The 27359-nt window shown below is 42.3% G+C and overlaps 1 protein-coding gene across 10 annotated transcripts in view; it reads left to right on the forward strand.

Annotated features, from left to right (window-relative positions):
- Positions 1-27359, forward strand: part of ZNF532 (zinc finger protein 532) — a 103213-nt gene that overhangs the window by 35289 nt on the left and 40565 nt on the right. For 9 of the 10 annotated variants that reach the window (XM_084888284.1, XM_084888279.1, XM_084888277.1 and 6 more), the window contains one exon: positions 15422-17769. In XM_084888284.1, the coding sequence (XP_084744410.1) occupies positions 15439-17769 (2331 nt within the window). In that variant the 5' untranslated portion in view covers positions 15422-15438. Of the gene's footprint in view, positions 1-1914; positions 1938-15421; positions 17770-27359 lie in introns of those variants that run through there. The other variant, XM_084888280.1, reaches the window with a different exon arrangement.

Below are 27359 nucleotides of genomic sequence, written 5' to 3' on the forward strand. Positions count from 1 at the left end.
CAGACAAGATCTGTAGGAAGGAAGGGTGTGGAGAGAGGACCTGCCTGAGGCCTGTTGTCTTGGAGGTTGACTGCTGGAAGAAAAAGGCCAAGGTGTGCAGGAGGTAAGAGGAAAAGATTAGGAACAGCCTGTGTCTCCTGGCAGGGTGGAGTTCATACTAAGGAGAAGAGGACTGTGGGGCTTAAGTGGCACTGAGGACTCCCAGGGAATACGGAGCAGGGATTTGCACAGCCTCCTCCGGAGGTTGTCTTGGCAGCTGCAGAGCCCAGGGGACAAAGCGAAGGCTCTCTTTATGGCTGAGCTTTCCTTTTGACCTAGGAGTGCTTGGAGCTGGGGGTGGGGTGGGAGTGGGGGATGAGAAGTAAGCCAGGAATTGCAGATTGAACTGATAAGGCTGAGGAGTGTGTAAGGATCCTTTGCTTGTGGTTACCTGGTTCCCTCAGGAGAAAAATGGACAGAGGAGGGCAGGGAAGGTTTTGAGGTAAGAGTGAACAGCCACAGGGAAGGGCTGGGCTGGTTTTATTCCTGTGTTTCCCAAGGTTGTGCCCTGTTTCCGGGACTCTGAGTTTATATTTCCAGAAGCAGCTTGAACTTTCACATCAGTTCTATTCCAGTCAGGAATATTAGGTATTAGCCGAGGAAGAACACGGCTGACCTTGCTGAAGTGTCTGTATATGATATGTGCTGCCCTCAGAATTTAGTGAATGTTTATTTATGCCCATACTGATTCACAGCAATTGTATTTACTATTTTCTTTTTTTTTTTTTTTAATGTTTATTTATTGCTTTTTAGATAGAAAGAGGGAGATAGAAACATCGATCTGTTGTCCCACTTGTTTTTGCATTCATCAATCGACTCATGTATGTGCCCTGAATGGAGATCGAACTTGAAACCCTGGCACATAGGAATGATGCTCTAACCAACTGAGCTGCCAGGCCATCATTACTAATTTCTTGTTAATGCATACAGAGCTAACAAAAAGCATATTCTGTTCATTTCATCTGTGTATGAGCTGTCTTCACAGATGGTGTGTTACCACGCATGCGCATGCTGTTTAGAAAATGTTCTTCTGCCCTTGGGGGCAGTGTAATAGGTCCCCACCCACGGGGCTGGAAGATGATGTGATGTGTCACACAGTTCTTCGCAGACCTACAAAGTGCTCCCTGATTGTCAAAATTTACAAAGGTCTGATAGGTGTGGAGGACAAAAGATAAAATGAGCACTTTCTTTGGCCTTTGTCATTTTGGTAGGGGCCTTCAAATGACATGTAATTCTTATATTCCTTCTGTAGTTGCATTTATTATTGCTTATTATTCCTCAAAACTATCCACACTTAGCCATTCATGTATGTATATGTATGTGTTTGTATTATTATTATTATGTATTATTTTGAAACCCAAGAATCCACCAGTTTTAGGACCCAGTGTCCTCACCTCCACCCACTTTTCTAGAGAGAAGCAAGGCAGAGGTTCTTAACATCTTTTTCAGTAGCTGATCAGATTCTTTAAAAAAACAAAGCAAAAACACACACACCTCAAAACTGATGTGTGTTCCCCAGTGGTTTAGGAAAACGAAAAAACCATGAGGCAGGCCTGTGTCGCTGAACCTGCTTGGTATTTGGAATGCAATTGGAGGGACTCATCAGCAGTTCAGATTGAAGTGGAGTATAAGCAAAAGGTCATCTGGGAAAAAGAGATGTGATTCCTCTCCTCCCCTCCCTTTTTCTTCTTTTTTGTGGTTGAAGAGATGTAATGATAGAGGGCCCCGAAAGTTCAAAAGATGAAAAGATTGGTGGATGGAGGAAGCTCAAAGGTCTGCGTACTAGTGTAATGGGAACAACAAGAATTTGAATGTGGAAGGCCAGGAGAAACCAGTCCCTTGAAGACATTTAAAAACTGGGGTGCTGCACTCATTGTCAATGAGGAACAAAATAAATGGTAAACATTGCATGTCATAAAAACATTTTATATGTGAAGTAAAGATAATAAGGATAGAAACATGAATTAAATCACTAATCTGTTGAGGGCTTCAATGTCCAGTTACTGTGCAAAAAAAAGTGATATAGACACCAAAAAGAATAATGGTATTATTACTGTTATTTTATGGAGAGTGTGTATAATCCTATATAATAAAAGGCTAATATGCAAATTGACTGAATAGTGGAACAACCAGTCACTAAGGGGGAGATGCTCAATGCAGGCGCTGTCCCCTGGTGGTAAGTGCGCTCCCACAGGGGGGAGCACCATTCATCCAGAAGCTCTGCCCTAAGGATGTCTGGCTCTCTCCACGGCAAAAGGGCACAGGCCAGTCTGAGAGATCTCCCCTGTGCCCTCCCCCACATCCTCCACTGGTGCACAGATTTCTTGCATCAGGCCTCTAGTGTTGTCATGATGACCAATAGACTGATTTGTTTTTCTTTAGGATTGTTATGATTTAGAATTTATTGATGTTTGGTAAAGAAAATGTTAGCTTCTCCATTTAAATAGGAAAGCTGACATGTTTTCACTGCTCAGAATGACTTGAGTATTCATTTTGGAGGCAGAACCTTGGCTGGGTTTGGGCACATCTCTTTGGGATTATTGAAGTTAGCAGCCATGGTTAAATAATGCCTAAGCCTTTCACGCTGTCATTCTCCAGTTGGAAATCGGGAAACAGCTCTACGAACAGTCTTCTCCTGTTTTTTATTGCAAAGCGTAAGTATGAGTAAGGGATGAATAGGTTTGTCTTGAGGCTTTCTTTTGATTTGATAACTTTTGACTTTTGCCAACAAAGATGAAACAGCTTTCTGTAATTTTAAGAGGCTTTGGTAGGAAAGGAAATATTTTGTCTGTGTCATAGGAGGGAATAAAGAGATCACATGATGCACTTGAGGTCTTTCAATTTCCTTTTCTGTAAACAGGCCTAGCATTTCCCCCTAGATATTTTCAATGTCTTTGCGTAACAGGACATTCTACATTGAACACACACCTATTAGTGAGTTACAGGTTATTGAAATGTGATTTAGCCTTACATTAGAAGACGAAGTGCCTTTGAAGGAAGATATATTTTACAGCATATAAATGAAATGAAAGACATTTAGTTAAAATGACTATAAAGCTAATTCTGTTTGAAAATCAAGCTTTTGAGGCCAAGAGAAGCTCAAATTTTGAGGTCTTGTTATGTTATCTTTTAAAAGACAACTAAGATTTATTTTTGTAATGCTTTGAAGTAAAGGATTCTGTTTCTTAGGAATTGGAGGGGAAAAATGAAAAGAATTTGCAAACATAAACATTTCTCTTTGTACTTCATATAACTGAGAAATGAAGTGGGAGTTAAAGTTATTTTTTCTTCCAAGTGGAAAATTTGCTCTCGCCTTCCCGAATGTGGGAAGGTAATAGGACGATGTGGGTATGAAAAACATTTCTATAAACCAAAAAAAAAAGAAGTGTGAAGTTACAGAGCGGTATTTATTACATTAATTTTACAACCCTGAGAGGCAACTCTGCCCGCATGGTGTGATCTCGGGTTTCAGTGCGACGCGCTGTCGATGCCCCACTCAGTATTCTATGCCCATTGTGCCTTCCACGTGGCAGTCAGGATTCCATTAGGTGGACTAAGAGGCTTAGTTTTTTTTTTTTTTTTTTTTCTTTGTTACTGTCATTGTTTTATTTATTTATTTATTTATTTATTTTATTTTTTATTTTATTTTTTATTTTTTTTTATTTTTTATTTTTTTTTTTTTTCATGGCAAGAGAAAAAGTACTATTTATTGGGTTATGTCCTCCCCTTACCACCCACTTTTGTCTGATGAAATTTGGAATAAGGCCTTGTTCCCTGAGCCAGAGCTAATGGCCTTGACAGGATATCAGGACTTCTATATTTTCTTGCCCATACCTCTTCTTCATCAGCATGTCCTTAATTAACTCCAGAATAAATATGAGGACCCTCATATCTTCAGATTTTTCACGCTTCCACTTCCTCTACTCTCTCCATCCTTTGTACTCACAGACTACAGAATAGGAAAGTACTAAGCCCTCTATTCTTTGGTCTGATTTGTCTCCTTTTCTGGTTCTTTATAGCACCAGTGTAAAGCTCAACCCATAGTACCATGCCTAGCTCTTGCAAATGTCCATTTTCTTTTTCTTTTTTTTTTTTTTTTTTTTAATATATTTTATTGATTTTTTTATTTTTGCCCCCCACCCTCCCTCCCACACATCCCCTCCCTCCCCAGAGTTTTGTGTCCATTGGTTATACTTATATGCATGTATAAAAGTCCTTCGGTTGATCTATTATCTCCCCCAGATCTTCCTCCCCTCCCCGCTGTAATTTGACTGTCTACTTGTTGATTTACTGTCTCTATATCTATCTTTTGGTTCATCAGTTTATAATGCTCTTTGTTATCCACAAATGAGTGAGGTCATGTGGTGTTTCTCTTTCATTGATTGGCTTATTTCACTCAGCATGATGTTCTCCAGTTCCATCCAGTTTGCTGCAAATGATGAGAATTCCTTATTTTTTATGGCCGCATAGTATTCCATTGTGTAGATGTACCAAAGTTTTTGGATCCAATCATCTGCTGACGGACACTTAGGCTGTTTCCAAATTCTGGCTATTGTAGATTGTGCTGCTATGAACATAGGGGTGCATATATCCTTTCTGATTGGTGTTTCTAGTTTCTTGGGATATATTCCTAGAAGTGGGATTACTGGGTCAAATGGGAGTTCCATTTTCAGTTTTTTGAGGAAACTCCACACTGTTCTCCACAGTGGTTGCACCAGTCTACATTCCCACCAGCAGTGCACGAGGGTTCCTTTTTCTCCGCAACCTCGCCAACACTTGTCGTTTGTTGATTTGTTGATGTTGGCCATTCTGACAGGTGTGAGATGGTACCGCATTGTTGTTTTGATTTGCATCTCTCGGACAATTAGTGACTTTGAGCATGTTTTCATGTGCCTTTTGGCCTTCCTTCTGTCTTCTTTTGAAAATGTTCTATTTAGGTCCATTGCCCATTTTTTAATTGGATTATTTATCTTCCTTTTATTTAGTTGTATCAGCTGTTTGTAGATGTTGGAGATTAAACCTTTATCAGTGGTATCATTTGCAAATATGTTCTCCCACACTGTGGGCTTTCTTGTTGTTTTGTTGATGGTTTCTTTTGCTGTAAAAAAGCTTTTTATTTTGATGTAGTCCCATTTGTTTATTTTCTCTTTAGCTTCCATTGCCCTAGGGGTAGTATCAGTGAAGAAGTTCTTTTGGCATACGTCTGAGATTTTGCTGCCTGTGGATGCTTCTAGTATTTTTATGGTTTCCCGTCTGATGTTTAAGTCCTGTATCCATTTTGAGTTTATTTTTGTGAATGGTGTAAGTTGGTGATCTAGTTTCATTCTTTTGCATGTGTCTGTCCAATTTTCCCAACACCATTTATTGAAGAAACTGTCTTGACTCCATTGTATATTCGTGCCTCCTTTGTCAAATATTAGTTGAGCATAGTGATTTGGGTTGATATCTGGGTTCTCAATTCGATTCCATTGATCTATATGTTTGTTCTTGTGCCAGTACCAGGCTGTTTTGAGAACAGTGGCTTTGTAATATAGTTTGAAGTCTGGTATTGAGATCCCTCCTACTTTACTCTTCTTTCTCAGGATTGCTGTGGCTATTCGGGGTCTTTTATTGTTCCAAATGAACTTTTGGAGAGTTCTTTCTAGGTCGGTGAAATATGTCGTTGGTATTTTAATGGGGAGTGCATTGAACCTATAGATTGCTTTAGGAAGTATGGACATTTTGATGATGTTGATCCTACCAATCCATGAACATGGTATGTTCTTCCATCTCCTTACATCTTCCTCTATCTCTTTTTTCAGTGTCGTGTAGTTTTCCCCATATAGGTCCTTTACTTCCTTAGTTAAAGTTATTCCTAGGTATCTTAATTTTTTTGGTGCGATGGTAAATGGAATTGCTTTTTTAGTCTCTGTTTCTGCAGTTTCTCTGTTGGTGTATAGAAAAGCCATGGATTTCTTGGCATTAATTTTGTATCCTGCTACATTACCAAATTCATTTATTAAGTCAATTAGTTTTTTAATGGAGTCTTTTGGGTTTTTTATGTACAATATCATGTCATCGGCAAATAAGGATAACTTTACTTCTTCTTTTCCAATTTGGATGCCTTTTATTTCCTCCTCTTGTCTAATTGCAATGGCTAGTACTTCCAGTACTATGTCAAACAGGAGTGGCGAGAGTGGGCATCCCTGTCTTGTTCCTGTTCTTAGAGGGAATGGTTTTAGTTTTTGCCCATTGAGTATAATGTTGGCTGTGGGTTTATCATATATAGCTTTTATTATGTTGAGGTATGATCCTTGTACTCCCACCTTGTTAAGAGTTTTTATCAGAAAAGGGTGTTGGATTTTATCGAATGCTTTTTCTGCATCAATTGATATGACTATATGATTTTTATCTTTCAATTTGTTTATGTGATGTATCACGTTTATTGATTTGCGGATATTGTACCATCATTGCATTCCTGGAATAAATCCTACTTGGTCGTGGTGTATGATCTTTGTGATGCTCTTCTGGAGTCGATTTGCTAGAATTTTGTTGAGGATTTTAGCATCTATGTTCATGAGGGATATTGGTCTGTAATTCTCTTTCATTGAGTTGTCTTTATCTGGTTTTGGTATTAGGGTGATGCTGGCTTCATAGAAGGAATTTGGAAGTGTTCCTTCCTCTTGGATTTTTTGGAATAGTCTGAGGAGGATAGTTTTTAGTTCTTCCTTGAATGTTTGGTAAAACTCTCCTGTGAAGCCATCTGGCCCTGGGCTTTTGTTTGCTGGAAGCTTTTTGATGACTGTTTCAATTTCTTCCCAAGTCACTGGTTTATTGAGATTTTTAGATTCTTCCTGATTGAGTTTTGGAAGATTATATTTTTCTAGGAATATGTCCATTTCCTCCAGGTTGTTCAGTTTGTTGGAGTAGAGTTGTTCATAGTATTTTGTAACAATCCGTTGTATTTCGGTGGGGTCTGTTGTTATTTCACCTCTTTCATTTCTGATTTTGTTTATTTGGGTCCTCTCTCTTTGTTTCTTGGTTAGTCTGGCTAGAGGTCCATCTATCTTGTTTATCCTTTCAAAGAACCAGCTCTTGGTTTTGTTGATCTTATGTATTGTTTCTTTGGTCTCTATGTCGTTTATCTGTGCTCTGATTTTTGTTATTTCCTTCCTTCTACTTACACTGGGCTTTTCTTGTTGCTCTTTTTCTAACTCTTTGAGTTGTAGAGTTAGATCATTTGTTACACTTTTTTCTAGTTTTTTGCAATAGGCTTGTAAGGATATGAACTTCCCTCTCAAAACTGCTTTTGCTGTGTCCCATAGATTTTGGATTGTTGTGTTTTCATTGTCATTTGTTTCCAGGATGTTTTTAATTTCTTCCTTGATTTCTCTGGTAACCCAGTCCTTGTTTAATAGCATGCTGTTTAGTCTCCATGTGTTTGATTTCTTTGGATTATTTTTATTGTAGTTAATTTCCAGTTTTATGCCATTATGGTCTGAGAAGATGCTTGATATGATTTCTATTTTCTTGAATTTGAAGAGACTTTGCCTATGTCCCAAAATGTGGTCTATCTTTGAGAATGTCCCATGTGCATTTGAGAAGAATGTATATTCTGTAGCTTTGGGGTGGAATGTTCTGAAGATGTCAATTAATTCCATCTGGTCTAGTGAGTCATTTAGGATTGATATTTCTTTGCTGATTTTTTGTTTGGATGATTTGTCGAAGGGTGACAGTGGGGTATTAAAATCTCCTACTATGATTGTATTGCTGTTAATCTCTCCCTTAATGTCCTCCAGCAGTTTTTTTATGTATTTGGGTGCTCCCGTATTGGGTGCATATATATTTACCAGGGTTATTTCTTCTTGTTTGATTGCTCCCTTTAGTATTATGAAGTGGCCTTCATTGTCTCTTGTTATGTCCTTCACTCTGAGATCTAATTTGTCAGATATAAGTATTGCTACCCCAGCTTTCTTTTCATTTCCATTTGCCTGGAAAACCTTTTTCCATCCCTTCACCCTCAGTCTGTGTGCATCTCTTTTTCTTAGGTGGGTTTCTTGTAGACAACAGATGTATGGGTCTTGTTTTCTTATCCAATCTGTTACCCTATGTCTTTTGATTGGAGCATTTAAACCATTTACATTTAATGTTATTAATGATAGGTACTCATTTGATGCCATTTTTATTCTATACCCCTGTGTTCCTTCTTCGCTTCCTATTTATTTATTTTTACAGTAGACCTTTAAGCATTTCTTGCATTGCTGGTTTGGTGGAGATAAATTCCTTTAGTCTTTTTTTGTCTGTGAAGCTCCTGATTTCCCCTTCAATTTTGATTGATAGTCTTGCTGGGTACAGTATTCTTGGATTCAGACCCTTTCTTTGCATGACTTTGTATATTTCATCCCATTCCCTTCTGGCCTGATAAGTTTCTGTTGAGAAATCAGTTGTTAGTCTGATGGGGGTTCCTTTATATGTAACTTTCTGTCTCTCTCTGGCTGCTTTTAAGATTCTAACTTTGTCATTGGTGTTTGCCAATTTAATTATAATATGTCTTGGCGTCGGTCTTCTGGGATCCATTTTGCTTGGGACTCTGCGAGCATCTTGGATTTGTGTGGGTTTTTTCTTCTCTATCTCAGGAAAATTTTCTGTCATTATTTCTTGAAATACATTTTCCATGTCTACCTCGGTTTTCTTTCCTTCCGGAACCCCTATTATTCGAATATTGTTTTGTTTTGCATTGTCCCAAAGCTCCCGTAGGCTCTCCTCCTGCTTTTTAATTTTTTTTTCTAGAAGCTGCTCTAATTGGGTATTTTTTTCCATCTTGTCTTCTAGCTCACTGATGCGATCCTCTGCTTCTTCTAGTCTGCTCTTGATGCTGTCTATTGAGTTCTTCATAGTAGCGATGTCATTTTTCATTTCATCTTGAGTCATCTTCATTTCCTCTTGGGTTTTTTTCATTTCCTCTTGGGTCTTACTCAAATTGTCAAATTTGTCTTCCATTCTTTTTAGCCATCTTAAGATCGTTACTCTGAATTCTTGCTCTGGTAGGTTGCTTGCCTCTATATCGTTTACTTCCTTTTCTGGTGAAGCCTGCTTTTCTTTCATATGCGGGCTGTTTTTTGGTCTCCCCATGATCTATGATGTCTGGTTGTGTAGTTCTCTCTCTCCTGCTTTGATTTAAAGGCACAAAATACAACACAACCAGGTACAACACACAAGGCACTGAATCGAAATGTGTTTGCGATATTAATAACCACCAATAAGGGTGACTAGAACCCAGCTAACAAAAACATGCAATCAAACAAAAAGCATAGGCAAATCAATCTTATAAAAGAAAAGCATACAACTTCAGTAAAGTTAACATTCAACATACAACTTCAGAGTTAGAGAGTAAGACTGTTTTTTTTTTTTTTTTTTTTTTTTTTTAGGACAACTGCGAGGGAGGTGTGAATGGGTTTGGAGCAGGTAGTTGGAAATTAGATATATACAAGTAGGGTGAAATTTTAGGAGGGGGTAGACAGATGGAATGGGGGAAATCTAGAGCAGGAAAGGGTTAAGATAAACAGGGTATCAAAGGAAAAGATTGGAAAGAGGGTGAGGGCATAAAGGTAGGGTTGAGATAGAATAAAGCGTTGGAGAAAGAAGGATAGATAAAGACTGTAGAACAGTAATCCTGAAATTAAAATATATATATATATATATATATATATATATATATAATCAAATGGAATAAAAATAATAAAAATAAACAAAAGAAAATAAGATGAAAAAGGTAAATTAGTAGTAGTAATAATGTTGATTACATATACAATGTAATAATTATCAAGATAAAATCAAGTGAGGAAAAAGAAAAAAAATAGTTTCTTGAGTAAACGTTGCAAATAATGAAAACAAAAGTAAAAAACAAAAATTTAAAAATTAAAAAAAAATAATAATAAAATTTTAAAAATTTAATTAAAATTAGCAGTAATGAAGGTCATTCGCTTCCTCTATTGTTATGATCCAGTCCTGATTTTTAGGCAGGTTTTGCTTTGTTTTTATTACACTAGAGTCAATTTGTGAATTAGCCTCTGGGGGCAGTGTTTCTAGGTTGACTTCCCAGACTCTAAAGCCTCTCCAGCTTTTTTTTTTTTTCGTCCTCTCTGAAGCTGGAACTATGGAGGGGGGGAGGGGGCAGGTCCGAGCAACTGCAGTCTCCCGCAACTCTCCGATATCCCTCCGAGCCGGATCCAAATGTGTTGCTCTTTAGATATCTCCCCTGTTAGGAGCCCCGTCCACTTTCAAGGGTGACAACCGCCCAACAGCGGGGGCTTCTACTTGTAATCACCACCCCTGTCCTCCAGCTTCCGGGAGCGCGCTCTGTGCGCACAGGCTTTTTGTTTTCGCCGCGAGCGCTCTCCACCCTCTCCCCGCGAAATCTGACCTTTTCGCTGAGCAGTGGGGCAATCCTGTGAGGGCAAGTGTTCGCGCCGCTTGGGATCCGCGTTCTGGGGGTCACAGATGCTTGGTGGTCGCTGTGGCTGTGGATATTCAGGCCTCTGACACGATCCTATCTTCCTCTCAAGATGGCGAGGTTTCCCCGTCCAAGCCGGTAGGTAGCTCCGGGCAGGGACACAGCCCGCGTGGGTGCTTCCCTGTGAGGGGCACCTCTGTCAGCAGCCCCCCAGCAGTTTCTTCTGGTGTTTGCTGTCTCCCAGCTTGCCAATAAACACTCACAGCACAAGACCCTCAGTTGCTCTCTCTTTCTGCTTCGGGAGAGGGCTCAGAATCCGCCCATCTATTCTTCCGCCATCTTACCTCTGATCGCAAATGTCCATTTTCAGTCTATTTTTTTTTTTTTAAATCAATCTTTATTGTTCATATTATTACAAAGGTTCCTCATTTCTTCCCCCCTCCACCAGGTTCCCACCCCACCCTCTGCCCCCTCCCCATCCCCCATTGTCCTCATCCATAGGTGCACAGTTTATGTTCAGTCTCTTCCTCCCTCCCTTTCCCCGATAGTAAATCCCTTTTCAGATAGTAAATCTGTTACTTAGTATTTTCTCATATCAATAATACCTCCACATGCCCAATGATACACTTCACACAAAAGACATTTTCAAATAGGTCAACCAGCCTCATCCAGGCCCCACCCAAGGCACTCACAGATCAACACCCCAGCGCTATACTAACTCAACACATCCAGATCTAAGCCTTCATCATTTGATTCAGCAGACCCTCAAGTTCCCGCAAAAGATTCCAGCCATGTCTGAGAGGCAGCCGTGGGCAGGTACAGGCGAGGAGCAAGCTGTTTCGGGCCTGGCTGCTCCGGGCCTGGCCTCTGTTGCTCTGGTTCGTTCCACAACCAGCTGCTCCGGGTCTGGTCACTGCCGCTCCCGACCTAGTTGCTCTGGACTTGGCTGTTGCTGCTACAGGCCTGGCCGCACCCGACCCGGCTGCTCTGGGCCCGGTTGCTCCGGTCCCGGCCGCTCCGGGCCTGGCCGCTCCCAGCCTGTCAGCCGCTGCTCTGGGCCTGGCTGCTCCCAGCCTGGCAGCCACTGCTCCTGGCCTGGCCGCACCAGACCCGGCTGCTCCGGGCCTGGCCGCTCCCAGCCTGGCAGCTGCTGCTCCGGGCCTGGCCGCTCCCAGCCTGGCAGCTGCTGCTCCTGGCCTGGCTGCACCAGACCCAGCTGCTCCGGGCCTGGCCGCTCCCAGCCTGGCAGCTGCTGCTCCGGGCCTGGCCACACCAGACCCGGCTGCTCCGGGCCTGGCCGCTCCCAGCCTGGCAGCTGCTGCTCCGGGCCTGGCCGCTCCCAGCCTGGCAGCCACTGCTCCGGGCCTGGCCGCACCAGGCCCGGCTGCTCCGGGCCTGGCCGCTCCCAGCCTGGCAGCCGCTGCTCCGGGCCTGGCTGCACCAGACCCGGCTGCTCCGGGCCTGGCCGCTCCCAGCCTGGCAGCTGTTGCTCTGGGCCTGGCCACTCCCAGCCTGGCAGCCGCTGCTCCGGGCCTGGCCGCACCAGACCCGGCTGCTCCGGGCCTGGCCGCTCCCAGCCTGGCAGCCGCTGCTCCGGGCCTGGCCGCACCAGACCCGGCTGCTCCGGACCTGGCTGCTCCCAGCCTGGCAGCTGCTGCTCCGGGCCTGGCCGCTCCTAGCCTGGCAGCCGCTGCTCCAGGCCTGGGAGAGGCTTAGTTTTTTAAACCACAGCTAACTCCCTCTTACCTCTAAGGATGTCTCATTGCTCTACCCTTGGATTCACCCTTTTCCCTCAAGAGAAAGGATAAGGTAGTACCAGAGATTAAGACAGCAGGGTAGCTGGATTACTACAGAGAAAAGAGTTGTTCCTGAATCAGGAATGTCTTCTCAGCCCCTTGGGGGGTTTTGCAGGCTGGGGCTTCCCAAACCTTAACTCTGCTTTACTTGGGCAGATGGGAAAAGATACAGGCAGTGTGGTGAGCAACATCCTACCACTGATGAAAGGTTTTCTACCTGCTCTGGGGCACCTGAGCACAGACAGGTCAGGCAGGTCCCCACCATGTAAACAGGAGAAGGAGATACTAAGAACCATGCATTGATCTTCCAACTATTGGACTGTTGATCTGAACTGCCAATGATCCAAAGTTTCATGTGGTGACCTTTTATCATTTCTTATGGTTGTGTCTTAGGCCTACTACCTGTAAGTATTTGAATTGTCTCTTATGTTCTTTTTGCTCCTGAACTGATGGCCCTCTGGGATGAACGATGAGAGGGCAAATGGCATACATCCAGGGTAGCTGTAAAGAAAGGATGGAGGCACTTAGAGGACCCAAACCACAACTGTGACTTCCAGAGCTTGGTCCAAGCTGTGGATAAGTGGTGCTTGGGTTGGGCATGGGTCATGATTCTATGAAAGCAGAGTTCTCTGAAAACTGATCTACAGCTTGGATCACCGTGGTTGGGAAAGAGAGAACACAGGGATGCTTTGCTGACAGTGGTTTTATTGTGAGTATTCCATTTAGAAATTGCAACGTGATGCTTACAAATAAAAATGGTGACATTCATGGATTATTCTTAAATGGGTGGACTCTTAAGTAGACCTATTATCTGACTGATAGTTTCTTCATTCCCTATATTTTGCAGTTTAAATTTAAACTTCATTTTAAAAGAAAATCATCACAAACTTTCACACTGGGTATGATTTCTTACAGATATTTTCACATCAGTATGTGATGGCTTTGACCTTGACGGAACCACGCCGACAAGGGTAGAGCTTAGAAATGTTGTCTTGTTTCCTCCAGACCTTTTTCTTGGCTGAAGTGTTTGATACTGGGGATTCGTTATTCCCTGGGTGGTCCCGTAGCCAGTCGCCTGAGAAAAGAGTGTTTTCTTTAAACGGATCAAGCAGTCTAGAGAAAAGTGCGTGGGGCTTCGTTAAGTCTTCCTTAACTGAGACGTTGTGAGTGGAAGGTGAAGTTTTTTCCCAGCTCCTTACGTGAGTGTTCATTTCATCTTCATCAGTAATTTCTCCCAACGAGATTCTTAGAAGTGTTTGGTCATGTCCCAGAGGGAGTGAGTATGCTGAGGGTGTCTTAGCAGCTGATGATGAATTTATGGAGTTCTCATTGGTATGTATGTAGTCACCTGAGTGAAAATTCAGCCTTGACCTTTGTGTCATCACTTTTCTTAGGGATGAATGATCTTTTACTTGTTGTACAAGAAAGTAAATTATTACCTAAGTTCTTCCATAAAAATGTGGAAGACCACTTCTTAGTGATTTAAAGGAGGAATAATAAGTTGGTCCGAAGGTTGTGGGTTATTGTTAAGCTGATTAAAGGAGGAATAATAGAAAAATTGAAGAATCAGTTAGGCTAATTTTTCCATTGAAAGTTGCCAAAAATCAGCTGTGACCCTCTTGTCTTCTGACCTTGATTGTTGCCTTCTGTTCTTCCCTTTCCTATTTTTTTAAAATATATTTTATTGATTTTTCACAGAGAGGAAGGGAAAGGGTTAGATAGCCAGAAACATTTATGAGAGAGTATCATCGATCAGCTGCCTCCTGCACACCCCACCGGGGATGTGCCTGCAACCAATGTACATGCCCTTGACCGGAATCAAACCTGGGACCTTTCAATCCGCAGACCGACGATGCTCTATCCACTGAGCCAAACCGGTTTTGGCCCCCTTTCCTATTTTTCATCCCCTCTCTTCCCTTTCCTTTTTTCCTTCTCTTCCTAGATGCTTGCCTCCCTCTGACTTGTGGTTGGTTAGTTATCTGCATTTGCAGTCTGGCAGGTGCTGACAGTCCCATCTGGGTAAGAAGATACAAGTGCACACGCTGTAGTACATACCAGAAAGGAGCGTAATGTGCAGGGCTTGGGAGGACAACGATCTCTCTTATAGCAGAAGTTTTATCTGAACCCCACGATCATGCATTCTCTGCAGTGGGGTAAAGGGCACCCTTTAGATACCCTCTGCATCTCATGTATTTATATATTCTTCATCTTTAGTAACAGCTGTGACTGTCCATTTTTCTAAAATTGTCTATCACCAAGGCTTTGTGGACACAAATGGGTGCAGAATGTTATGCACCCATACCCCGCTCCGGATAAAGGAGAGGGCCTGCTCTCCCAGCTCTGCAGTCCTCAGGTCTGCACCAAGCATCATTTCATGGTGGGATCTTTCTCAGCTGCCACAGCTGCTTGCACAACTGTGTCCGATAGGTGGTAATTAGAAAGTAGTCATGTGTCACCTCAACCATTAAAACCCCTGGGCTAGGGAGGGACAAGGAAGGGATGCTGGGCTTTTCTGCCAAGGTGGTGTTTTTTCCTAACAGAATAGAGAAAACTAGGATTAAACAAAAACAGGTGGGATCAGCACCTAAGGGTTTTTAAAAAATCCCAGGTGGAACTTGACTAGCAGTAGCGAGATGCTTGTTTCTTCTGCAGATAAATGGCTGTCATTGTTTTTTTATTTTATTGTAATACATTTCTTTTAATTTGATATCTCAAATCTGATGGTGACTATAACAGTGATTATTTTGCCAGTGGGAGTAAATGCTGTCAAGATCAAAATATGTTTGAAGTAGTTTTTTGTGAGGATGCGATGAATCCAGTGGTAAATGATAAATTTTCTGGTTGTTACACCAAAACCTACTTTTCTTGAGGTAACAGCTTTGATCAGTTGTATTCAGAGTGGTGCCATACTGATCATGCGGTGTGCGGCATTTTGGAGGAATTCCTTTGAATCTACAATTCTCAAGGCTTTATATATGTCCTCTGAAAATGTGTTCCCTTTGACTCAGAATTTTTCTGTAATTATAATAATTGTGCAGTTACCGACTTGCTCTTCTTGGGTTATCATCACTGTGCTAGTGTAAATCCTGGAGGGTGTTTTTCTTCTCGTTTTGAAATGCCAGTTGCTGATGGAATTATTCTGTTTGTTTAACAGAACATCTGATCCAATTCATGACCATGGGGGATATGAAGACCCCCGACTTTGATGACCTCCTGGCAGCGTTCGACATCCCAGATATGGTCGATCCTAAAGCAGCTATTGAATCTGGACACGATGACCAGGAGAGCCACATCAAGCGAGAGGACGACTCCCACACGCCATCCTCTTCCGACGTGGGCGTCAGTGTTATTGTTAAGAACGTTCGGAACATTGATTCCTCCTCCGAGGGCTCCGAGAAAGACGGCCACCCCACGGGCAATGGCCTGCACAATGGGTTCCTCACAGCGTCCTCTCTGGACGGCTACAGTAAAGAGGGGTCAAAGTCCTTGAAAGGAGATGTGCCTACCTCAGAGGTGACTCTAAAAGACTCCGCTTTCAGCCAGTTTAGCCCTATCTCTAGTGCTGAAGAGTTTGACGATGATGAGAAGATAGAGGTGGATGACCCCCCTGATAAAGAGGACTTGCATTCGAGTTTTAGATCGAATGTGTTGACGGGGTCTGTTTCCCAACAGGACTACGAGAAACTGAAGGCGCTTGGAGGGGGAAGCTTAAGCAAAACTGGAATCTCTACTTCAGGCCATGCAGACAAAAACAAAGTTATCAAGAGAGAAACAGAAACAAATTCTATCAATCTGAGTGTTTATGAACCTTTTAAAGTCAGAAAAGTGGAGGATAAATTGAAGGAAAACTCTGAAAAGGTGCTTGAAAATAGGGTCCATGACGGGAAGCTGAGCTCTGAGAAGAACGACACTACCCTTGTCGGCGTGGTTCCGTCAAGGTCAAAGCCATCCTCTAAGCTTTCTTCCTGCATAGCTGCCATCGCCGCTCTTAGTGCTAAAAAGGCTGCTTCCGGCGCCAGTAAAGAGCCAGTGACCAATTCGCGGGAACCCTCTCCATTACCAAAAGAAGTCAATGATAGTCCTAGAGCCATTGAAAAGTCTCCCGAGTCCCAGAGTCTCATCGATGGGACGAAAAAGGTGTCCCTGAAGCAGCCGGATAGCCCCAGGAGCATTTCAAGTGAAAACAGTAGCAAGGGATCTCCGTCGTCCCCTGCAGGATCAACACCAGCAATTCCCAAAGTCCGCATCAAAACCATTAAGACGTCCTCTGGGGAAATAAAGAGAACAGTGACAAGGGTATTGCCAGAAGTTGATCTCGACTCTGGAAAAAAGCCCGAGCATCCAGGGCCTGTGTTGGCTTCTGTGACGTCGCTTCTGTCATCCCCAGCTGCAGCTGCCGTCCTTGCCTCTCCCCCCAGAGCGCCTCTGCAGTCTGCCCTTGTCGCCAACGCGATTAGCCCTGCAGAGCTGACTCCCAAGCAGGTCACTATTAAGCCCGTGGCAACTGCCTTCCTCCCAGTGTCTGCTGTGAAGACAGCAGGATCTCAAGTCATTAATTTGAAGCTCGCTAACAACACAACGGTCAAAGCCACAGTCATATCTGCTGCCTCTGTTCAGAGCGCCAGCAGCGCCATCATTAAAGCTGCTAATGCCATCCAGCAGCAAACCGTTGTGGTGCCGGCATCCAGCCTGGCCAATGCCAAACTCGTGCCAAAGACAGTGCACCTCGCCAACCTTAACCTTCTGCCTCAGGGCGCACAGGCCACCTCTGAGCTCCGCCAAGTGCTAACCAAACCTCAGCAGCAAATAAAGCAGGCAATAATCAATGCAGCTGTCTCACAACCACCCAAAAAGGTTTCTCGAGTCCAGGTGGTGTCCTCCTTGCAGAGCTCTGTGGTGGAAGCTTTCAACAAGGTGCTGAGCAGTGTCAACCCTGTTCCAATTTACATCCCCAACCTCAGTCCCCCTGCGAACGCAGGCATCACGCTGCCCACCCGCGGGTACAAGTGCTTGGAGTGTGGCGACTCCTTCGCTCTGGAAAAGAGTCTGACTCAGCACTACGACAGACGCAGTGTGCGCATCGAGGTGACATGTAACCACTGTACAAAGAACCTCGTTTTCTACAACAAGTGCAGCCTCCTCTCCCATGCCCGTGGGCATAAGGAGAAGGGGGTGGTCATGCAGTGCTCCCACTTGATCCTAAAGCCCGTCCCAGCAGATCAAATGATTGTTTCTCCACCAAGCAATACTTCTGCTTCATCTTCCACTCTGCCAAGCTCTGTGGCGGCTGGCACACACACTGTAACAAAAATCCAATCTGGTATAACTGGGACGGTCATATCGGCTCCTTCAAGCACACCCACCATTCCAGCTATGCCTCTAGACGAAGACCCGTCCAAGCTCTGCAGGCATAGTCTGAAATGTTTGGAGTGCAACGAAGTGTTCCAGGACGAGACATCGCTGGCTACGCATTTCCAGCAGGCTGCAGAAACGAGTGGACAAGTAGAGTATCATTTACATTTTGGTGTTTCAGTGATGAATCTGTAGACATGAGTGTTCTATACGATGCCCTTGGTTTTGGGGGAGGAGCTCAGTTAAGTGGAAGGGGGTGTGTGGATGCGTGTGGATGTATGTATGCACATAGACGAGAGAGGAAGCATTGTTTTCATAGAACAGAACAACGTTGAAACGTGAATGTTACTTTAAAATGTTTTCGGGGAAGTTGATTTCTCCTAAACAGATAGAAACTCTCTGTACTAGTTGAGTTATGGCACCTACAATTTAGGGTCAGTAACGGAGTTCTTAATTGTTGGATCATTGGAATATATGTAGGGAGTCTGAGATCTAGCTAATTAGAGTATCATCCCAACTCAGGCTGCATCACCAATGTTCCTTAATTATTAGTGACAATATTGGTATTTTAAAAATTCCTGTTGTTACTTAAATTTACTGTCTTTTTGTAGTTAAACATACCTAATTGGTATCCATTTTATGGTTTGCCTGCTTGGTCCTGAAGAATATTCAGTAATATTTTTTATTATGGCCAATTTAAGCTACGAGTGGGAAACCCATCACCATTGAATAGGAAACCGTTGCATTTGTTTGCAGCTTTTTTGTTGTTTTAGCGAATTACAGGTCGATGTTGGTGAAATACATTTCACAGTGGACATCAGCCAACTGATCCCTATCGTTGCTTCTCTCCACGGACAGTTTTTGGCTCTTAGATAAATGTGTTTTACAAATACATGATACCTATCATTTGGAAGTAGCTGGACATATTGAATGAAACATATTAGCATAGAGAGATTATGTGATTTATTGTCCTTACTAGAATTGGAAATGGGTGCTATTTGTGCTAATATACTCTCACTCAAACTTCTGTTTATGAAGTTGCAATGGCAAACCGATTTTTCTTTTATTTACCTCCAATATCTTCATGATAGTTTCCCAAGGGCTATGATTACATTGAGTTCTTTGCAGTATTTTGAATTTGGAGAATAGAAGATCAAACATACCTCAATAATTTTAATCTCTTGGGTTTTCAGTTTAGTGGAAATGGAAGTGATAAAGAGTTTTGAGAACATTCTTACAGTATTGGATGTTAAATGTCTCATTGGCTCTGATAGTAAAACACTCAAAAGAGTAACATGCCCACCAAGTTCAAGAGGACAGTGATTGATGTTGCTCTTTCGTTTGTCCTAGTGAGAATGCGTGGGCTCTGTATGAGCACCCTCTTATCTTGTCCCCACTTTATCAGCGGGGTAATATTTCTTTCCATCTTAAAAGGAAGCAGGAAACAAACAAACAAACTCATGTCTTTAGTTCTGTTTGTTCTGTTTCCTTTTCCCCACCTAAAGTCTCCCACAGTCCAGGAGAGACTTTATAATTGTGGCTCTTGCTGGACTAGCCTCAAAGTTAGCAAAGCTACAGTGGTCCTCTCCCATCCATGTCCCCTGGTGTGGCAGTGGGAGGTGGGGCTGAAGACAGGAAGAACAGAAGAAAAAAGAGAGAAAATCTTCATCTCATCTTCTCCAGCTTGCCATTCACATGACCTTTTGCCAGTTCATAATTCTTAAACTTAAATTCAAATGGGGGAGACAATCCACTTATATGTCTCTTCTCTGAGAATAGCATTTAAAAGGGCTAACCCCATCCAGCAGCGGACCGTTGCTGTGAATTCTTACAAAACTTAGAGGTTGAACTAATGACACCTCAGGTACCAGTCTTCCTGAGCACCTTCTTTCTTCTGTTGTCCTTACATTCGTGGATTTAAACTTACATCCGTTTCTCCTTTAACCTTCACCTTTTCGGTAGCTCACAGGTGAATTGAGAAAGAGTAGAGGACCTCACATTTGTAACAGCCTTCCATGTCTCACACCCTCCCGTCCTTTCTTGAACGGGACCCCCGGGCAGTTTAGATACTCTGCCTGCAGTTCCCCAAGGTTTCTCCCGGGCAGGGTTCCTTAGGTGTTTGCACAGGGGATTTGGTTTGAGAATCATCCACACGGATTCCTGAACCGGCCCTGCTGCCTCTGTTGATTCTGAAGGTTCAAGTGTGTGATCTTGGGCCTCTGTGAGACCAACAGGTCCATCAGCCCTCGCTCATTGCCTTTCGACTTAACTGGGTCTAGAGAAAGGTGTGTTACTTGACTGTCAGCAGGGATATCCCCCTCTCCCTCCCTCCTGCCCAACATCTACTTAGAATTACCCTGATGATTTCAAAATCTTATCTGATTGTGCTGAAATGTTCTGTGCTTATGTCCCAGGTCTTCTCAGATCATTCCATTTTTAAAATGAAATATTTTATTTTGAATATTTTAGAATCATGCGAGAAATAATAGAGACACCCTGTATACTGTTTTAATCCACTTTCCTCCAGTGGTAACAAAATACAGAATCTATATAACAAAAGGCTAAGTGACCATTACAGCAGAAAAACTGGAACGACCAGTCGCTATGATGCACACTGACAACCAGGGGGCAGACATTCAGTGCAGGAGCTGGCCCCTGGTGGTCAGTTCGCTCCCACAGGAGGAGCGCTGGTCAGCCAGAAGTCAGGTTCATGGGCTGGCGAGCACAGTGGTGTTGGCGGGAGCCTCTCAGTGCAAAGCTAGATGAATGGTAAGAAGCAGCGAACAGGTGGCTGATACGGAGTGAGAGGTCCTGGACTGCGAGAGGACGCAGGCCAGGCTGAGGGGAACTCCTCCACCCCAGTGCATGAATTTTGTGCACCAGGCCTCTGGTAATATCATAACCAGGATGTTGGCATTGATGCAGTCAATATAGAGTATTTCCATAACCACAAGGATCTTTCATTTTTTTAGAGCCACCCCACCCCTTTTTAAGCCGTTTCTAATCACTTCAAGAATGCTGTGTAAATGGAGCCAGGCCATTTATAACCTTTTGAAATTGACTTCACTCGGCACCATTCCCTGGAGATTCATTCAGTTGTTGCATGTATCGATGGTTCATTCCTTGTTATTGCTGAGTAGTATTCCATCATGTGGTTGTACCACAGGCTGTTGAACCATTCAGTCATTGAAGGATGGATGATGGCTCCATTTTTTCCAGTTTGGGGCTAATATGAATAGAGCTGCTATAAACATTTGTGTACAGGCTTTTGTGTAGACATAGGTTTTCATTTCGCTTTGATAATTGCCCAGGTGTGCAATGGTTGGGTCATATGTTAATTGCATAGTTATATTAAAAAAACAACAACACAACTCTTTTCCAGAGTGGCTGCACCATTTTATATTCCACGAGCAGTGTCTGAGTGGTTCGGTTTCTCTGCATCTTTGACAGCATTTGGTGGTGTTTTTCTATTTTCTCCACCCGATAGGTGTGTAGTAATAGCTCATTCTGGTTTTAGTGTGCGGTTCCCCAATAGCTGATACTTTTAAACATTTTTTCGTACGTTTATTTGCCATCTGTATATCCTTTTGGTGACATGTCTCTTCATGTCTTTTGCCCTTTTCTGATTAGGTATTTCCCCCCACCGTTGAGTTTTAAGAATTTTTGATATTTCTAGATAGTAGTCTTTTTTGTTGGATATGTGGTTGCATGTCTTTTCTCCCAGTCTGTGGCTTGCCTTTAAAAAAAAATCTTTTACAAGGTCTTTGGTAGAGTAAAAGTTTTTCATTTTGTTGAAGTCCAATTTATCAATTTTTTCTTTCATAGTATGTGCTTTTTTCAACTATAAGAGCTCTTTGTTCTTGATCCTAAAGTTTTTCTCCCATGTTTTTTCCTAAAATTTTAGGCTTTACATTGAAGCCTGTGATCCATTTGGGGTTAATTTTTGTATAAGGTAGAAGACTTGGGTTGAGGCTTGTTTATTTATATATTTGTGCCTATGCATGTCCTCTTCCTCCAATACCATTTGTCCAGAAGGCTGTCTGTCCTCCATTGAATTCTTGTGCACCTTTGTCAGATTTCAGTTGGACATATTAGTGTAGGTATTTCTGGGTTATCTATTCTGTACCATTGATTTATGTGTCCATCTCTTCACCAATATCACCATGTAAATTATAACTATAAAATGCCTTGAAATCCAATAGACTGACTCTTCCAGCTTTATTCTTTTTTCTCAGAAATTTTAAGTATTCCAGTTTATTTGCCTTTCTATATAAATAAAGTTTAGAATACTTTTGTCAGTATGTATAAAAAAATCTAGTTGGGAATTTGCTAGGAATTAAATCTGTATCAGTTTTGGGGAGAATTGATATCTTTACTTACGTTGAGTCTTTCAGTCCATGAACATAGAATATTTATTTACTTAGATCTTTTTTTTATTTCTTTCATTATTTTTTAATTATAAGTCTTCTACACTCTGTCATTCCTTGGTTCCCTGGCCAGCTTGCTCATCTCCAGCCTTTCAGAGGCTTGTGCTTGCTTTATACACAATGCCTGGGAGATTTAGTTGTGCTTAGTGGAAGGAATAAGGAAAGGGACTTATCATCTCTTTTCCTAGAAGTGAAAGTTCCACTCTGTTGTTTAAATGTCTGAAAGTAGCTGCTGTTTTCAAGGAGAGATTCGGAATTACATCAGTGGACTCTGCCCGAGGCTTCAGCCAGTGATTCTCAGTTGTTTTGGGAACTAAACAATGGAGGACAGCATTCTATTTGACTCCCTGAGGCTCTCTTCTGACTCAGACATTTCCTCTGCCCAGTGCACATCCCCTTTTCCTTAGTCCCTTCTGTAAAAGGTTTGAGGTCAAGCTCTTTTCCCCCTGTTGACATCTGTGGGGTCCTACCTCGGAGACCTCAACCTTCCTCTAGAGAACAACCTCTTCTTGGTTTGGTGCAGTCACCATCTTCCTTCACTTTGTATCTTTCATTTTCTATTCATGTATATTTGGACTCCTGTTTATGGTTTGACCAGATCCTTTTCTGAGTTTTCTAAGGGTACGTGTTTGAACCTAGCAAAGGTCTCTCTGGTTGCCCCAGCTGTGGCTGTACATGCCAGATATCCTTCGCCATCTTGTGTACCTGTGTGATTAGCCTTGTGGGACTTTGCCAGTATGTAATGGTAGAGTAAGGCTTTGATGGCACTTGCTGAATTCTGACTTGCCAGCAGCTGAGATGCTCTGTGAAAGCAATGATTGTCTAGACTCTAGAGGGTCAATGCCACTCTGTTACTATCTGGCCCTGTGCTCAGAAGCCCTCAGGGGCAGGTCTATGCTAAGAGTAGGATATGAATATATGTTTTAGCTGGAGTTTGAGTTCAAGTTTTGGAATTCTGTCACACTCTGGTACATGATATGGGGCAGTGCTTCATGTGTGCTTACTGCCGGGTTAGCTGTCCTGCCTACATCTGTCTCTCACGGGAGCAGGCAGCTGAAGGAGAGGACGAGGGTGGCAGGACATTCCCAGCCGCACCAGACCAAGCAGTGCCAAGCAACACGGAGCACATGGGCACCGACCGGACTTGGAACATCAGTTGATCTGCCCTGGTTGGGGTTTGTATGCTGACCTATATGATGACTGACCCCTGCTTTGGGACACATTGAATACAGGAGTGGGTGAAGGGGCAAGAGAAGCTTTCCTCCGCTCCATAAAGTATTGAAGAGCTGACAACTTTAGTTTTAATAATTAATATTTAGATGTGTTAGAATGTCATCGCTTCACCTCTCTGAAACTAGGGCTAAATTTAGCCAAGTACAGACTGGCAGTGCACTCAGTGACCTCTAAAAAATTGGCAAAATCAGTTTTCTTGTAGAGTCCGCATCAGCCATAGGATTGGATGCTGTAGGTCCTTTGGTCAGCCCTTGTGTTTTCCAATTGAAGACACAAATGCCCAGTGTGTGGCATAGTTGGGACTCAAGGCAAGACTTCTGTATTGCTGGTTCGCTGTTCCTTCCCTGGGTCATGCTGATAACCTGTGATATAGACACAGCATTTTACAGGGTGGCACCATTGGAATCATTTGAGAATTGTCTCGTGGGTTACATCCAGACCAGCTGCAAGAGTGCAGGTGAAGGTGACTTACTGTCCTGTCCTCCCTCTCAGGGACTCAGTGTAGTTCAGGAACTTTCTGGGCATCGTTAATACAGTATACCAAGTGCATTACATTATCTTGAGCAGCCCAGCCAGATCTCGTTTCTGGAAGTATTCTGCTTAGGCAGCTTCCGGAAACTGGTGCCTGCCTGGGTTTCCTCGCCCACCCCAAATACCATTATTAGCTGTAGGCTCAGGACTTTGAGATTTTGGCCCTGCTCTGAAATGCTTCATTTTAATTTTAGTTAGGCGAGGCCTGTCTCAGTTTATAGTTCAGTGTTATCAACCTGAACTTAACTCTGTTCTCCACTGATTATCATCTGAGTGGATTCTGTACATTGACCATATTTTCTGAAAATGTGCCCATTCTACTGTCAATTATACTAGGGATTTTTTTTTTTTTGTAACAGAATAAGGGGAAAAAACATCACAACCAAACCAGCTCTGGGAACAAAGGCATATAGTCATTTCTGCTGTAATTCTTATTTCCGTTGCAGTGAGATTGGAAATGAAATGCTCTCTCTGGATTCTCATTGTGAAGATGTGTGAATGTGAAAACCAGAAAACAAATGAGTATGCTTCATTGTTGTTGTTATTTTTTTGTAATAATGCTGTAGACAGAAGGCTATAGAGCTGCTGTTAAAGAGGCAGAAACAGCTTACTTCGCCTCTGGGCTGCCTGTGAAGCTGACTGTTTTGACCTTTAGATGCAATGTCTCTGGCTGTCTCTCGCTGTCTCTCGCCTTTGGTCTCTGAATTTACGCATAAATACATGCTGTGCTAACTCACGTGTCTCTCGCCTTTATCACCTTTCCCCTTGTACCTATTTTTCTCCACAAAATATGAATGGAAACACAGGATTGTTTCCTTGTTACTCGGACATCCCTGAACCTTAATAGGGCCGTAGGTTGTCCTGCCTCACAGCCCATGGGAGAGGCAGCCATCGATTTTGGTGCCAGAGTGGGCAGAGAAGGCGCAATGCGTGTAGTTGTCAAGTGTAGATCATGATTACTTTTCAGCTTTGTTTTCCTGTAGCTTCTCGTGCTTCCTCACTTGAAAAGTACTATCTTTCCTGAAAAAGTAGCAGTTTTCTAAGCAGATGAGTCTGCCCCAGAATAGAAATTAGCTGAAATTCTGAAAACATTCATCCATTTTTAGATGATGTAAATAAAATGTCAGAAGACACTTGACACCTTTTAAGTACTTTTACTCTTTTTTATTCAAAAGACAGGTATTGTCACATTAAATGGCTTTGCCCTCTTGTAAATAGTCTCAACGTGTAGGGAGTTAGAGTTTTAAGATATATTGTAGTTTCTTTGTTTATATTAAAAACAGAACGAAGTCATGTCTTTTAGACCACAGAAATCCTGGCCTGCTCCTCTGCCCTAATACGTCCCCCACATCCGGAGAAGGGGGTCAAGGGGCATTGAAGGCAAAAGATCCCAGAGAAGCTAATGGGACACATGCCTTTGATCACCATTCTCTCAGGAGCAGGGATAACAATACTGTCTAAGCAGTCACGGTGACTAAAATCCAAGGACGTTCAGTTAGGTGAACTGTACTTAGTGACTTCAAAGCTATGGATGTCACACCAACCATCTAGGAGAAATGTCTACAACCTAAACAGCATGCTGTTTCTCAGAGCGGAATGGAGGTGAGGAGCAGCAGCAGGGATGTGGGAGAAAATACAGTGCGTGTGCACGGATGTATACACATCTGTATGTGCACACTGAACCTGAGGTCCTCAATCAGCGCAATTCCCAGTGGCTGGTGCTGCTCCCTTTTCAGTCATGGCGGAATATGAAAGCATCTTGGTTTGAAGCTGTAGTCCACCCCGGCTCCCACTTTTTCATGGTACTTCTGCATCTAAAGAGCGTGCGGAACCTCACCCAGTGGATGTGGATCGTGCACATTCCTGTAGCTGGTCAGTGGCTGTGGCAGTGCTGGGGGTTATAGCTGGACCCAGCTCTCACAGAGCCCCAAGGTGGGGTGGGGTGGGGGGGTGGGGGAGATAAGGGGGGACCACCCTGCACACTGTCAGACAGGAAGAGCTGGTGTGAGAGAAGTTGGGGTTGATAGGGTGGTGTTTGGGTGACCCCGAAACTCTAAACATTTTTCAGTGTTTGTAGTCACAGGTTTCTGTTGTAAAGAGCACTTAATAACTTACAAAACCTATTTTGAATTGAATAATTTTGATATTTTATTGTTAATTTGTTAGAAACAAAGCTTTTTCACCAGCAACACATTCATAACTTTTTATATAGTTATATATGTTTTATAAGCATATAAATGTCCAATAGGGAAGAGCATTTACACAATTCATTGTGAATTTTATGTGTATTGTGAAGGCTATACATATCTTGATGAGGGATAACATGAAAGATTTTTCAGTTTTTACGGAACACATACTTTGTCTCCTTTGTAGATTTTTCTTTTTATTGCTGTTTTTTTCTATTATAAAAATAGTTTAACCACAATGCACTTGACGAAAGAGAAGCTGTGGAGGGAGGGGGAGCACCTGTCATGCTAACATACTGGTCACCGTTGGTATTGAGGGGTATTTGCTAAAGTGTTTCTCCTGTGTATTTGTGTTTGTTCATTCCTTGTAACCCCCACGACACCCCCCCACGAGCACTCCGTCACAGGCCTTGGAAGTAGTCAGCGTCCAGTCACATCCTGGTTCTTACTAACTGTGGGGCCGTGGCAGTTTCTTAACTTCTCAAACCCCATTTCCTCATCTGTAAAATGACATAATAATGTCTACTTCATACGTTATTATGATAACTAAATGAGATGTTGTATTTAAATGTATTTATTTAAAATGTGTAGTTCATTTGACTTACGGTAGAATGGAGTTAGTATCTATATAAATGAAATATGATTTGACTTTAGTATAGAATATGTTGATTTTATTCCTAAGTAAGAGCAAGACATTTAAGATGTTGTGGAAATTCAGACATTATAATTCACTGCCTGAGATTAATGATTGTGGTGAAAATAGAAAATTTTAGTCCAGAGAAAGAGATGAGTACCTGTGATAAGGTAGATGTCAACAGGATCTAATAATTAACAAATCTGTTGATTGGTTTTCTTTGGCGTGGCTTGTTTTAACCTTTGGTATATTGTTATTAGAAAAGGAATGGTATTTTTTAATGATGCTAACCTCGTCAAAGCTGCCTGTAATGTGCTTACTCTGTGATTATAATAAACATTTTGTGGGATAAAATTTGTATTTTAGTTCTTTCAGGAGAAAAACAAAAAATTTTCAAGAGAGTTTCTGATTTTTTTTCTTAGTCTGAGTTGCTCAGAAGTTGAAACATTAATTTTTGGACTTGATTCAAAAGCTAAAAGAATAAAAATTCTTTAAAAAATGTTGTAATTCTTTTGTCAGTCAAAAGATCATTTTAAATCTTAGCTAGAGTCTATATTTTGAGGCTTTTAAGAAAACAGACTTTAAATGCAAATTGTACATTTTAGAAGATACTAGACACTCATTGCATGAAGATCCAAATAGTATTCAAATACATTTATCTTGTGCTATGTTAGGTTTATTTTTGGAATGGGAGTAGTAAGCCCTCAGTTTATATTTACTTTAAGTTTT

The sequence above is a fragment of the Pipistrellus hanaki genome, assembly GCF_964339955.1.
Source record: "Pipistrellus hanaki genome assembly, chromosome: 6".
Lineage (NCBI taxonomy): Eukaryota > Metazoa > Chordata > Mammalia > Chiroptera > Vespertilionidae > Pipistrellus > Pipistrellus hanaki.